General features: G+C 36.3%; 2 protein-coding genes across 2 annotated transcripts; one reads left to right on the plus strand and one right to left on the minus strand.

Moving 5' to 3' along the window:
* The first annotated feature begins 363 nt into the window (after positions 1-363).
* On the plus strand, positions 364-9091 carry LOC135683013 (uncharacterized). The gene is made up of 9 exons (XM_065198139.2): positions 364-965; positions 1512-2205; positions 3222-3383; positions 3999-4234; positions 5217-5474; positions 5926-6280; positions 6479-6691; positions 7082-7344; positions 7455-9091. Exons 1-9 carry the CDS (start codon positions 921-923, stop codon positions 7791-7793), a joined length of 2565 nt encoding a protein of 854 aa, XP_065054211.1. The 5' UTR covers positions 364-920; the 3' UTR covers positions 7794-9091.
* A 1829-nt stretch (positions 9092-10920) lies between these two features.
* On the minus strand, positions 10921-12626 carry LOC135683161 (iron-sulfur cluster assembly factor IBA57, mitochondrial). The gene is made up of 2 exons (XM_065198342.2): positions 11726-12626; positions 10921-11348 (listed from the first exon to the last, which is right to left on the minus strand). Exons 1-2 carry the CDS (start codon positions 12417-12419, stop codon positions 11023-11025), a joined length of 1020 nt encoding a protein of 339 aa, XP_065054414.2. The 5' UTR covers positions 12420-12626; the 3' UTR covers positions 10921-11022.
* Between the last annotated feature and the right edge of the window lie 639 nt (positions 12627-13265).

Consider the following 13265-nt stretch of genomic DNA (forward strand, 5'->3'; position numbering starts at 1 on the left):
GCCCCCTAGCCCTATCGTTCTCTAAAAAAATTAGCCCCTCCGTCGGAAGTGCTAGCCCCTTTGTCGGAGGAAACCTAGCGCCACCACTGATTTGGGGACTACCATAAAAAGTTAATTTTTCTTTAGTTTGCGGCATCCCTAAAGCTTACTCGCCTTTTCCACTGCGATAAAAATAAGAGCTACAAAGAAGAATCGCCAGTCCCTCCCTCCCCGCCCCTCTCTCCCAGTCTTTCCCTGCCCCCCCCCCCCCCCCCCATCTCTCCCCATCCCTCCTTCACTGCCAGCATCACGCTAATTTTTATGCCAGGAATCCTGAGGAAGAATCATGGCAATCATGATCACAACTTCAACAACAGTTTCTATGTCGCCAAGGCAACAATCGCTGGATCTTCATGCTTCTCCAGCAGATCAGGGATCACGTACTTCTCTTGGCTTTGTCAGCCGCACAGCATATATACTTTCATTAAAATATTAATTACTTTACTTGCATGAAAATACGGATTTGATGCTACAGTTTTGAACCGCCTAAATACATTGGGAGTAGTTTATTTGCCGACTGCTGTAAAAAAGAACATCGAGTTACCACATGAAGCCAGCTAGAAGCTGAAAAGGACGTCCTCGTGTTGTTGCTGAGGTTTTGGAAGCACCTAATGAGTCCTGCTTATTCTTGGTCAATTCGTTGTCGCATTTTTACACTTGACGTTTAATTTAGTGTCTGAGCGAAGGTGTCGTTTCGTTAGCGAAGTGCGACGGCCTCCCACCATGACAACAGAGTTTTAGTACTAGGGTCATTAGTTACTCTGGCATCGTAAGCACAGGGTTGAAATGTAATATGCAAGGCAGCTGTAAAACAGCAAATATTTTCTTTGGATCTGCTTACTGTTCTGCATATTAGAAAAGTCTCGTAAAATGTGCACACGATGCCTCGTAAAAATCGAGTCCAGGATAGCGTCGATATGAAACAGGTATGCATGCAGCTCTTTATTGGAGATTTTTGTTTAATTATAAGTAAATTTCACTCTGTTCAGATTTTATCTTTTTAAAGCAGTTTCTTGAAAAACAATGAAAGAATGTGTCCCAGTCTGCAGAGTGTGGCTGACGCACGCTCGAGGCACGCCAAAATGTTCTGATTGAACACCAAATTTACTATAAGACTATTAAAAAAACTTAGATTTGCACGCAAAATTATTAATAAAGAAAGGTTTGCACGCAGAAAACATGGCGTGAATGAGTACTGCACGCGCGGGATCTCGTCAAGAACTGCCATACTCTGCAGACAGGAATGTATCGATCCCCCAGGTCATTGTACATAGAGAACTATGACAGTCAGAGCATTGCAGCAGATGAAAGAGAGAAATGTTGTATTTTATTTTGACATTAAAATTTGTTTAGAGCAGAAGCACTGCTTCAAGTAGGTTTGTAAGTTGGTAAACTAATTCTCTTAAGTTGACAATTTATAACTGAAACTTTCTATTCAAATAATTACAAGCACATGTTCCTATTTCTCTTAGATAGTGGAAGAAAAGAGCAACACTCCTTATGCTAAATTGAATGACTCTTTTTCTCCAAAAATGAAAAAGCTGAAAAAAGAAAGTACTGCCCAATGGCAACAACTGACAACACAAGTCGATGTTGTATCAAAATGGCAAAAGTATGTATCTTCCAGAAGGAGAATACATAGTAAAAAACTTGCCAAAATGATTGGTGAACATAGGGAAGGTCCTGCACCAAAAGGTGTTGTTAAAACGCAAGGTACTTTTGAGACATTGAATTCTACACATAAAGGAATTGATTCTGATATTGGTGAAGATGAAGACTTTGATGATTTCAAAAGCTCATTCACTACAGAATTAACAGGCAGTCTTGGAGAGAGGCCAGCTTCTAGAAAAAAAGCCACATCAGCTAACAGTCGGGCACTTATTATCTACTTTTCAAAACTGGCAGGGAGCTGTAGTGCAGAAGATGTGATAGATCTTGACTTTGTAGATGGATTGATAGAAAATGGCGCAGATGTAAATGCCACTGACACTCATGGGCAAACTGTGTTCCATGAAGTTGCAAGAGCTTGGCATGTTGATGTTGCAAAGTTCCTTATTCATAAAAATGCTGATATTAATAAAGCTGACAGATTTGGGCGTACTCCTCTCCATGTTGCCAGCGCTGTTAATTATCCAGAAATGGTTGAATTTTTGTGTAAGAATGGAGGTAGGTTTGAAGTGAATTATTAAACATGTGGTGAATAATTTTTCTTCATTGTCATCATCATCATCATCATCTTGACTTGCTGATGGCCTCTCTAACTTTCCTTTCACCTATTTTTATTTTAACACTGAGGTCACGTGCTGCCTTATTAATATCATTCTGCCAATTTTTATCAGTTTCCTTCTCTGTATTCACTCTGTACAACTCTCATTTTTTATTCTCCCTATGTACCCTGCCTAAGATATTCTTTAGAATTTTGTAAATATGCATTTCCAGCTCCATTTATTGTCCACGCAGGCTAGCAAGTTTTTCAACCTATCAAGACAGTACTGTTCGTTGTTCCTAATTGCAAATTCAATTTTGATAAAGTAACAGTTTTGGATTTTATGATCAGGACATTCAGTTGATTTAAGTAAGAAATTAAAATGAGCAATAGTAGATACTTTGTTGGTGTTCCTTATGAAAAAACACTCATCTTGTATTGATCAGTCAAGTGGTGAGTTAATTCCTTTTATTTATTGTGTTTAGATGCATATTAAAATGATCTATAAATGATATATTATCATATCTGTCTAGCCAGCACTGGAAAGCAGAACACCTTTGTTTGGCTATCATCTACCCAGCTCGCAGAAAACCAAAAGACTTTCTTGTTTGTTTAAATTTTATGCCCACCCTGTAGATACTTGCAACAGAGGAGACAAAGTGCAAAAATACCTATATTTATGTGCTTCTTCGTTTCTCATCTAGCCCCTTTCGATGTTTTTAAGATGTATTTTCTCCCCTCTATATAGCTGATGAGCATTTTGAAAAAGAAATAGGGTGGTTTGATTTGCAGCAATTGTATATCATGAGTGAAAAACTAATATTTATAACTGATGATTTCTAAGTTTTATTTGTAAGCTGTTTGAAACGATTGCAAGAAAATGAATAATATACAAAACTGACCATAAATGAGGCCCTTTTGTTGATAAAAACTTATTTGCATTGCAATTTGATAAATCATTTATTGTCTTTTCAAGGTGATTTAACTTCGAAAACCCTTCATGAGAACCAAACACCAGTGCATTATGCTGCCAAAAATGATGCTGTCAACTCATTGAAAATGCTGTTGAAACTAAATGCAAATGTGAGTGATAGGGATTTCAAGAACAGAACACCACTCCAATTAGCTGCAGAGTTAGGTAAATATATAATTCCTGATTTTTTTAGAAATTATAAATTGCAGAAATCAGAGTTGCAAAATCTACTTGCAGTTTGATGCTTCTATCTTGAAATGCGTAACAGGAAGGCTCCACTGAGTGGAGGAATTTAAAATTAACGAGATGGTATTTGTGGAAGTGCACCATGTCAAATACCTTTCCTACATATATATTTGTGTAGATAGTTAAAAAGATCTAGCAATTCCAACAAGTGCTTTTCATTAAAGAAAGAATATTTGGTATATTTCTTTGTACTAGCTTTTTTTGAAGCAATATTATTTGGGTTGTTATTTTTTTCATATATCTTTCTTTTGTAATCAGTGTAGATTCTAAACAGATTTCCCTGAAGCTTAAAATAGCTTTTTGTTTTAGATTTTTGGAGATATTTAGTCAAAAGTCGTTTGTTTCTTTAAACTTAATAATTATATTTTTATGCTTCTTGATAATGTGATTGATTTTTGTTTCAACAGAAGGGGTTTATGCATAAATATTCATGCAGAAATATAGACTTTTATTTATGATTAGACTGAGTGATGTCAGTTAACAGTTACTGTATTAATACTGTATTGATTTAATCTTTTTTTATATACTATCTAGATCGATCAGAAACAGCAATGTATTTGGTAGAGCAAGGTGTCCCTGCAGGAGTATGTGATTCAAGTGGACTGCCAGCCATGACACTGATGATTCAGAAGATGCCTCTCGTTGCAAAGAAAGCAATAGGCCAGTTCCATTCAACAGATCGAGCTAACCGGAAACAATGCTTCTACCTGAATTATTTAGAGACAAAGTTACCTAGACAAGACACCAGTTACGCAAAATTACCAATGGAGGTATCATAACCTGCCCTTTGTTATTTCTGGATTAGTTGTCGTCGATGCTACTTTGATAGTATTTATTTTGATACTTTGTTAGATGACAATGATATTTTGATAGTATTTTTCAACTTTAGTAGATAACATTGGTACAAGCTTCAAATAAGTTCTTACTGTGGTATGATTTAGTTTGAATTGAATTTGAAATGGCTGTTGCCAATCTAATGGCTTCACAAAAGTGGTTTGAAGTTTGACGGTCATATTGTTTAAAAACTTGCCGTCGCCATTACTCGTTCGTCGAAGTGGTGCAATACTTTCCGAACGTAAGTGTTTATAACCAGTTGCGGATCGAAATAAGCCAATCAGAAAACGCGAGCACATGACTGTTGAGGTTTCCCAATCAGTGCTGCTTGCCTATAGAACATTTTACCAATGAAGTCCTAAGGTGAAAACGAACCCTTTCTGTCTACACAAAAGCGGTTTTTTCATGTTTATGTAGATAGATTCTAAAACTGCTAGATGGAACGACGATCGGGCTTTGCCAACAATCCGAAACATGTCGCCATTATAGGTTTTTTGCACTATCTAGATTTTCTAGTAAATGCTGTAGCCCCAACGCTGGGGTTAAACATCGCTCTACAAATGTTGAATAATCTACAGTCAGATTTAAAATGCGTTTAGCGAGGCTTTAAATAAACATCAGTTATGCCCTAGTAAAGCATGTACTTGTGTCGGACTGGCCTCTTTTTAAACTGAAGACGTTATCACTGTTAAAAATGTTTCCAATCCAAAAGATTAACCAATAAACATTATCCATACTGTTTCAGTACATCTTTCCTTCTAAGTGTATAGAAGTCGTTTACATCACTTGAAGTAATAGGCAGAACAGACAGTCTTCAACCTGACATCACATCATATTTGCACGATACGGTTGCGACGATTTTGGTACGGTACCCATTGCTTGATATTCTTGCATACCAATCCTTTTTTTCTATTTTAGTGTACTCTAGAATTCAAGCACTTGGACCTTATAATGCACCCGGTTTTTTTAAAACTCATTGAAGTGAAATGGCGAAAATTTGCTAAAACCAGATGCTTGTTGCAAGTCGCCTTTCAAGTGTTGTTTGTTATCATATGGACAACCGTTGGTGTGTCATTACCTAGAGATTATAGCTACTACAAGCCAATGTCCGAGCGATGGTGGAATGTCACTCTAGAAAGCATTGCAGTGCTATGGACGTTTTATTTCATATTTTTGGTAGGTTGGCAGATTTCTACAATGAATAAATTGTTAATTTCAACCTCTATCCGGGCTACCAGAGTCACAGTGAAAGAGTTGGGTTTGACAGTAAGTTTAGTCAAATAGTGGAAAGCTGTAAGATGGGAGGGGAGGAACCTCTTTCCTCGCTTTCTTTCATTTTATGATCTTTAACTGTTTGATTTTACTCTTTAACTCGACTCCTTTTTGTGAGTCTGGTATAGACTTACTCCATGAGCCTGTTTTTCGCTACTTCCTCCCTTTACGGACGCTACAACAGAAAATTCAGATAGGGTATGGTTATGAGATAAAATGATTGACTAGAACTGATAAAGCTTAGAGTTTAGAAGCAGGCTTATAGGTATTTGCGCTCACCTTTAGCAATGCTGATAGCGTTATATATATTTATACTTATACACAATGTGTTTACCCAGTTCTTTTGTTGCATTAGGAACTATGGGAATACAGGGCGTCTTCAGCTGCTAATGCCAAATGGAAGAAATGGAGAAAGGGTGAACTTGAAAAAGACATGCAGTTTTGCCATCCAAGATGGCCAGAGGAGCGAAAATATATATTACAGGAAATTGATGAAGTAGAAAGGTCAAAAATTTCCTATTTCAAGGATGCTTGGAATTATTTTGACTGGATGACATATGGCTGGATTCTCAGCGTGATATTGTCGAGGGTGGTTGCTGTTGCTTGGCCAGAGAGTCAAGCCAAGTCACTCCATACCAGGTTCATGGCAATTGCCCTTATATTCATATGGTTAAGGCTGATGAAAGTGCTGCGGATATTTCAGGCTCTAGGTATGAAGTTTCTCTTGTCACTAAAGTTTGACATTCAATGACCTGACATTTAGATTTACATCCACGAATATATTGATCGTTGTCTTTATGAACAAGCCTGCAGAGAATATTGTCTTCTCCATTTCTAAATACCCTTGATTCGACTCTGTTAGGCAGTATGAAATGAACGAAATGAACAATAATTCCTTTGATTTCCAGGTCCTTTCATTGTTATGATCGGTCATATTGTGGACGATACACTCAAGTTTCTGTTTGTCTATTGCCTCTTGTTCATTCCGTACGTTTGTGCTTTTTGGATAATATTTGGTGGGAAAAGCAACTCAGCTATTATGAAGGCAGCTTCTCAGCCAGTGACATCTTGGGAAAAATTTAATGACCTTGTCTATACTGTTAGTCAAATAACTGTCGTAGGTGAGTGACTTTAAATTTCACACTCGAGATACTTTGCTCCGGATTTCTTTATTCCTTTTTTATATAAAAGGACTTTTGCATTTTATTGCATTCTACCAGATGTCACTAAAAGTATTGTTTTATATGGAGTGGTCAAAAGCATCCAGCATTTCATCGAACATTGAAAACCAAAATTTGTTTTTGACCGTGATCAAACTTCATCCGTCATGAGTTCGCAAATGTTGGGTGAAATGTTGGGTGAAATGTTGGATGCGTTTGAGCGGGGCTTTATGGTGGCATGCGTTACAGTATACTTTGAAAACTCTCGTACATTACAGTGGCAATATAGTGAAATTTAAGTAGAAAGTTGAATTAGACTCTCAAGTTTAGACCGATTTATACATTTTTTAGGGGATTTCGCTTTCGATTCGATTGCTGCAGTTGATCGACTGACGTCACAGTTGCTTGTTGGGACATTTATTGCCCTTTCTGGTATCGTTATGATAAACTTATTCATTGCCTTGATGTCTGACACGTTTCAACGTGTTTATGACAACGCCAAAGCCAATGCCGTGATGGAACGCGCCTCCGCAATTTTTGATGTAGAGCAACAACTCAGCAAAAAGAAAAGGGATTGGTTCAGAAGGTTCATTCACACACATTGCTGTCCATTGGTATGTTAATTTTTGCCGATGATACATTAATAGTATATCAGATCACTACCTGTCTTAGTACTGTAAATGATATGAAATACCATATCGAATATTGTATCTTTTAATTGCAGCAAGACTATTATGATGACGATGACACAGAAGATGGAGGAGAGCTTGAGAAAATGACGTTTCAGATTAAAGAAGTTGTTGATGGTATTGATGACGACATAAAAGCGGCATTTCAGGACGGAGGCTTGAGGCGGTCTGTCGAAGCGGAGTTCCAGGCAATGAAGGAGATGGTTAGTGACGCATCTAAAAAGCAGGAGCGAAAGATGCGGCAAGTGGACCGAAAACTGGACGAGTTGACCGTCCTCGTAAATGAGCTAATGAACCGGACGGCACCTGCTCAAAATAGGTTGGCAAATCTACCACCGCCGTCAGCACTTTCGAAATCTTTTGGGGAAACATAAAAGTTGCAGTGACACCAACTCTCTCTAACCATTGTCAGTCACTTTCGCCTTTGCGGTCATCTGTTTAAAAAATGTCGCTCATCTTAGAAGTCCACAGTTATCATGTCCAATCAGATTATAATATCGCCATATTTTTAAGAGGTCCATCCATGCATAAGTTTGTTATTTTAGGTATAGAGCTGGAATACTTGTCCAATATCGATTGCAAATTTATATTGACATCTCCCTCCCATCCCCCTCTTACTTTTCCAAAAATGTTTCAAGCGTGATTTCTATATATTTAAAAAAGAAAGCAGATAACTGTGACTTTTAGATCTTCAAACACCATAGACTTGGCAATGTCAGTGGCTTTTCGGTTACGTTTGCACTGTCTTGTGTTTCAACTGTACCTTTAGTCGACCCAATATCATTTTTCTACTTTCTCTGAGGATAAGTACTAGGCAAAGTGAAACTGATGAAGCCCCATATGCCGGTGCGAAATATTAGCCATCACTTATTTGTGTGTTTGTTGTTGTTCATTCTCGTCGCGTTGCGGTGTTCCTTGAACACTACTATAATTTTGCATGCTGAGAAAGTTTTATTTAGTACTAGAAACTTTTACGCAGAATAACAAGCCCATGAAGTTGGTTTTGTGAGAAATTTTAGAGACACAAAAACTTTGTATTGCTGGTATCTAAAGTTTTATCCGAACCAGCCAATCACAAAGATCTAAAGTTTTGGAGTTATGCCTTTTTAGTTGAAACTTTAGTTGGTTCTTTGTTTTTTTGCTTCGAGTATTGAAGATTCTTGGCTTTCTTGTACTCGTTTCTTATAGAAATTTCCTTATAAAAAGAAACGTGTGTAGTTGAATACCGAAAACATGATTTTGTTGAATACCGAAAACATTCAATTTTGAATTTTCAAGCAGGATGCCCCACATCAATCTGTCGATTTATAGATATGTTAGTATTACGTCTTTACGCGTTGCATAAAATTTGGGCCTTTGTTTTTTTTCATTACAGTACACAACAGTATAAAAAGTATTGAATTTGATATTTTTTGCCATTGGGAAGATTGGTAAGATTTCTTATGGTATTTATATCATCAAATATTGTATCATAGTTATAATAGTATTAATTTCATTATATGGAGGAACATTATCTCTACTATCTTTCTCATACCCGATATATTTCAACAACATTTTCAATCTTTCATGATAGTAAAGATAAGAGATTTAACCAATTTTAAAAGTGTGACTTTGTATTTAAGAATTTTTGTTTTGCTAATAATGTTGAAACACGCATGTACAAATTTTTACGCAGTTTAAACAAATTTTATCAATGTATTTATATTTTTTACGAAAAAATGTTTTGAGAGTAATTATATTTAATTTTCTGTGCGAATTCCTTCAGTTTGGTTTGATTGAATCTCTGTCAATTGATCCCTTTTGCTTAGGGAAAGATCTGGCTTTTGTTTCATGCTTTGCTTCTCTTTTTTTATTCTTCATTTCGTCGATTTAATTTACGTCCGAGCAACACTAATTTTTGCAAGCAAAGGTCTACTTTCCCCCTTTCCAAAAAACATAGAAACTACCCTTTGAGAAAAAGTTTTTGCCTCCTCTCAATGTTCTTGCAACCACTGCACATGTATATTTTTGGCTTTATGTTTATCCTAGAAATTTTAAGAAAAAACATAATCTTTCTATTGTCTGTAAGGGCGTCAGTAATGATAAGCGTTATGAAAAGCTATTGTCATCTCAGCGAAATATGACAAGTTTGACCTGCTGAAAATCTGTCAAATCTATTTATCAAAATGAGAAGAGAAACGTTACTTTAGCTCTTTCGAATATTTCGATACGTATTATGGCTTCAAATTTTCAGCCTAATCTTGTAAATTTTGCAAGACTTTGTAATTATCATTTTTAAAATTAATTATAATGATCATTTTAAAACGATAATGATGATGACTTGTGCTAATTGCAATTTTAGGCTGAATTTTTGAAGCCAGGATTTGTTTCGCCATAACTGGGAGTTTGAAAAAAATCAAAAAAGTTCTAAAAAATAATCTTCTCGTTCAAAGGTAAGCCCAGAACAAAATAAAAAGTAGAAACTTTATTCAAAAGCATATTTTAAAGGGTTTTATTGAACATCATAAGGGATGTGAACCTATTTATTGTGGATTTGTTTAACATTCTAAAAACAAGGAAAGTTGAAAGGCCTATCCCGTTTTGAAAAATATAGCTTTTAACTGCTTTTACATGTTACGTGGGATAAGAATTGTTACATACAAGCAAGATTGTAGATTGAAGCCTTGTTACTTTGCGTCAAAATGTAGGTCTTTTGACTTGCAAAATGTTTGGTTGAAAATTTTCCAAACACCTTAAAGACACTGAAAATTTCTTACACAGTGACATAAACTACATCCAGGGGGTTTTGCTGATGAGGTGGCTACCCCTTTTTTATCAACAAGTTTCAAAATTTTTGACGAAGTTCCCCAGTTGGCAAAAAACTTGTTTCAGAACGGAATTTTTTGCAAGTGAGTTTTAAACATTATGTTTTTTTAAATCGCCTTTTTCTAATTTTGCAAATTATAACCCACCTGTTTAAATTTTAAATGGACTGTTAGGAGAATGAGGTGGATAATTTTTGACAAAAATAACAAAGCATTTCCCTGCTTCATATTCATATGCTCAGGTGCTGAGCTAAATCTTTTGTATTCCATAGCCTATTTGATGGGAAGTTAGCTGTGGGGCAAGCCTTTTTTTATGAAGTGGAAGACAATAATCTACTGTTCAAGATAATGGAAAGTCACTGGGACTGGAAAGGCCATTGCTCTATATTAGTATGTTGAAGAGGCCCTGATGTAGTCAAATTCTGATTAATTATAATTCATATTCTAATTTAGGTAGAAATCTACTCTTAAAGCAATAACTTCTCAAAGTTTATCACTTTTACAAAAGCTTGACAGGGTTAATTAAGAATGATTGTATTGCTTAAGTTTATTTTGCTTTTACTCTCTTACTCTGTTTTGCATTTATTTGATATATTTTGCTGCATTGTTTTGCTTTGCATTGCATTACCTATTCTGTTAGGACAAATCTAGCCTTATTGGTTACAGCTAGGTGCAAATGGAAAAGAACCATCATACAAAAAACATTCATAAAATTCATTCTCACATTTTTAACAGATAAATTAAGAAAAGACAAAAATTAGCATTGACTACAAAAATTTACAAGTATACAAATTGGTGATTATCTTTGGCTTGGCCACCAATAAGGTGCTGAGGCAGTAAGATAAACTTCATTGCCATTCAAATCAGAAACTACTAAGCTTTTTGATTCGGATACTTCCTTTATTCTTAAAAGCCCCAGTCCATATTGTCCAGTCATTACACAAATTTTGCCAGCCCCTTTTCCTGTATCTGTTTTAACTGGAGTTTGGGGAGCCAGCTGTGGGTATTCCTTAATCTTCTCCTGAGGTAACAACTGTATGGGCATTATTCTTTTGCGTATTTGGCCAACATGGTGTGTCCTTGCTGTCAGCTCTTGGCCAATGTAGCAGCCTTTTGAAAAATTCACTGCAAGAAGAAAGAATATATTAAGCTAGTAATTACCTCATAGTGTACAATGTTGTACAATCTAACTGAAAACATCAAAACATATGGAAATAACATGCCTTGAGTTGAGGTTAATGTATGATATAAATATTGCAAATTTGCAGATATATTTATAGATAAATATAATGCCAGGTGCAGACTGGCATCACTTTACCAGGGTATACTGCTGCTAGCATAAAGAGGCTGATATGGTATGATTAATGGGTTCTGGGCCTCAATGGGGAGCATGGACCGGAAACTTTTGTACACAAAACTTGTGTACCAAAAACTATAAAATGAATTTGGATACACAGATAAAAGCTTAAAAACTGGCGCAGTTACGATATATCTGTGCAAACCTCCGTTGATCCAGGCAAGATTATATTCTAATGGAAGTGCATTGCCTTGTGGAATTTCATCAATACCCTCTGCTACACCCAGCTTATAACGATGCTCATCATAGACAGCTGGGCCAACTGTAATATGTGGTCCAATATTTAACAAGTCAACAGGTGACTGATTCCAGGGTACAAGCATCCTTATCCCCAACGCATCAAGCCTTGGATCTTTGTAAGCAACAACCTTTTGGTCACTTTGAATGTCTGTTTCAATCAAACCACTTTCAGAGAACATTGCCCAAACATCAACTTCACTGCTGGCATCAACGAATTCTACTTTCGCACGCAATTTATACATCTTCAAAACCTTAACAATGCCTTCAACAGCCGCACTGCCAACTTCCAAAAAATATTCGCTATTTTCATTAGGAACAGAGTAAAGAAGGGCATCATAAAGCACCCTTCCTTGAGAATTCAGGAACATAGAAAACATAATATTACAGTCTTCATTTTCCAGTTGTGCTAGATCGTTTGTTATCATTCCTTGCAAAAATTTAGCACTGTCTTGACCTTTGATTCGAATAACTCTCCTGTCATCCAGCTTGACAAGTTTTGGTAAACTCGGTTTCCTAATTTTAGTTTGCGCGTAATGTCGAAGAAATGATATGCAGTATGAAAGCTGTGACCTGCCCCTTGGCCTAAACAAGGAAGCCATTCTTCATTCACTAACACTTCTGCCAGAAATACTTGGGTCTGAAAATTCCAACAAGGATGTAGCAATAAGCGTGCAAACTTTCGACAAACAAGTCAATTTACAAAATTGCTATTGTTAATGTCCTCTTTTTACCATGAGTTGCCATTCTAATCTCAGAAATTTTGAATCTTGTCCAGGATCACTGGTTGTGGTTGCTTTTTTATCACAGGGAAACAATGGATAGAGACAGCTACGACTACGAGCACCGCACTCTACACCCAACTCTTTCATTATCACTTTCTGTTTCAAGTTTCCGATATACACTCTTTTTTTATAAGAACAATTTTATAAGAACACGAGCCTCAAAATAGGTCAAAAGTTAAGAACAAATTAAAACAAGCTGAGGCTGAGCTTCTGCAAAATGCAATTTTGAACAACGTTTTTTCTCAAAATCGAGGATTTTTAGCGATGTGTGGGTGCTTTTTCGTTGAATATTCAAATTTGTCAGCAAATTAAGGCTGTCCCACTCACTTTGTTGGCAAATGAGGCCCGAACACCTCCTTAGAGCGAGGAAGCTAGCAAAAGCACTGCTTACACCCACTTAATTTAAGAACAAATTAAGAACAATCCAGCCTCAGATTTTCGAAAAAATTAAGAACAGTCTGAACTTAAATTTCACAAGCCTGAACTTAAATTTACTGGTTCTTATAAAAAAAGAGTGTAGACCTTTTGCTGCAGAAATTTTCCATCCCAATTTCTCAACATAACTGACGACCTTTTACCGAAGAGGATACCCCTTGTGATACTAAACTGCTATTTTTTTCGGAAATTAAGCATGATTTTCTGTTTTTATCTACGTGTTACATT

Source organism: Rhopilema esculentum, chromosome 7 (genome assembly GCF_057945365.1).
Source record: "Rhopilema esculentum isolate cy_ngs chromosome 7, ASM5794536v1, whole genome shotgun sequence".
NCBI lineage: Eukaryota > Metazoa > Cnidaria > Scyphozoa > Rhizostomeae > Rhizostomatidae > Rhopilema > Rhopilema esculentum.

Bases quoted from the DNA above. Each gene is read 5' to 3' on its own strand.
- LOC135683013 (XM_065198139.2), top strand. From the start codon at position 921: ATGCCTCGTAAAAATCGAGTCCAGGATAGCGTCGATATGAAACAG. The intron at 3,384-3,998 runs GTAAATATATAA...TATACTATCTAG, and splicing joins CCAATTAGCTGCAGAGTTAG to ATCGATCAGAAACAGCAATG. The intron at 6,692-7,081 runs GTGAGTGACTTT...TACATTTTTTAG, and splicing joins TAGTCAAATAACTGTCGTAG to GGGATTTCGCTTTCGATTCG.
- LOC135683161 (XM_065198342.2), bottom strand. From the start codon at position 12,419: ATGGCTTCCTTGTTTAGGCCAAGGGGCAGGTCACAGCTTTCATACTGC. The intron at 11,349-11,725 runs GTTTGCACAGAT...TTCTTCTTGCAG, and splicing joins TCTTGCCTGGATCAACGGAG to TGAATTTTTCAAAAGGCTGC.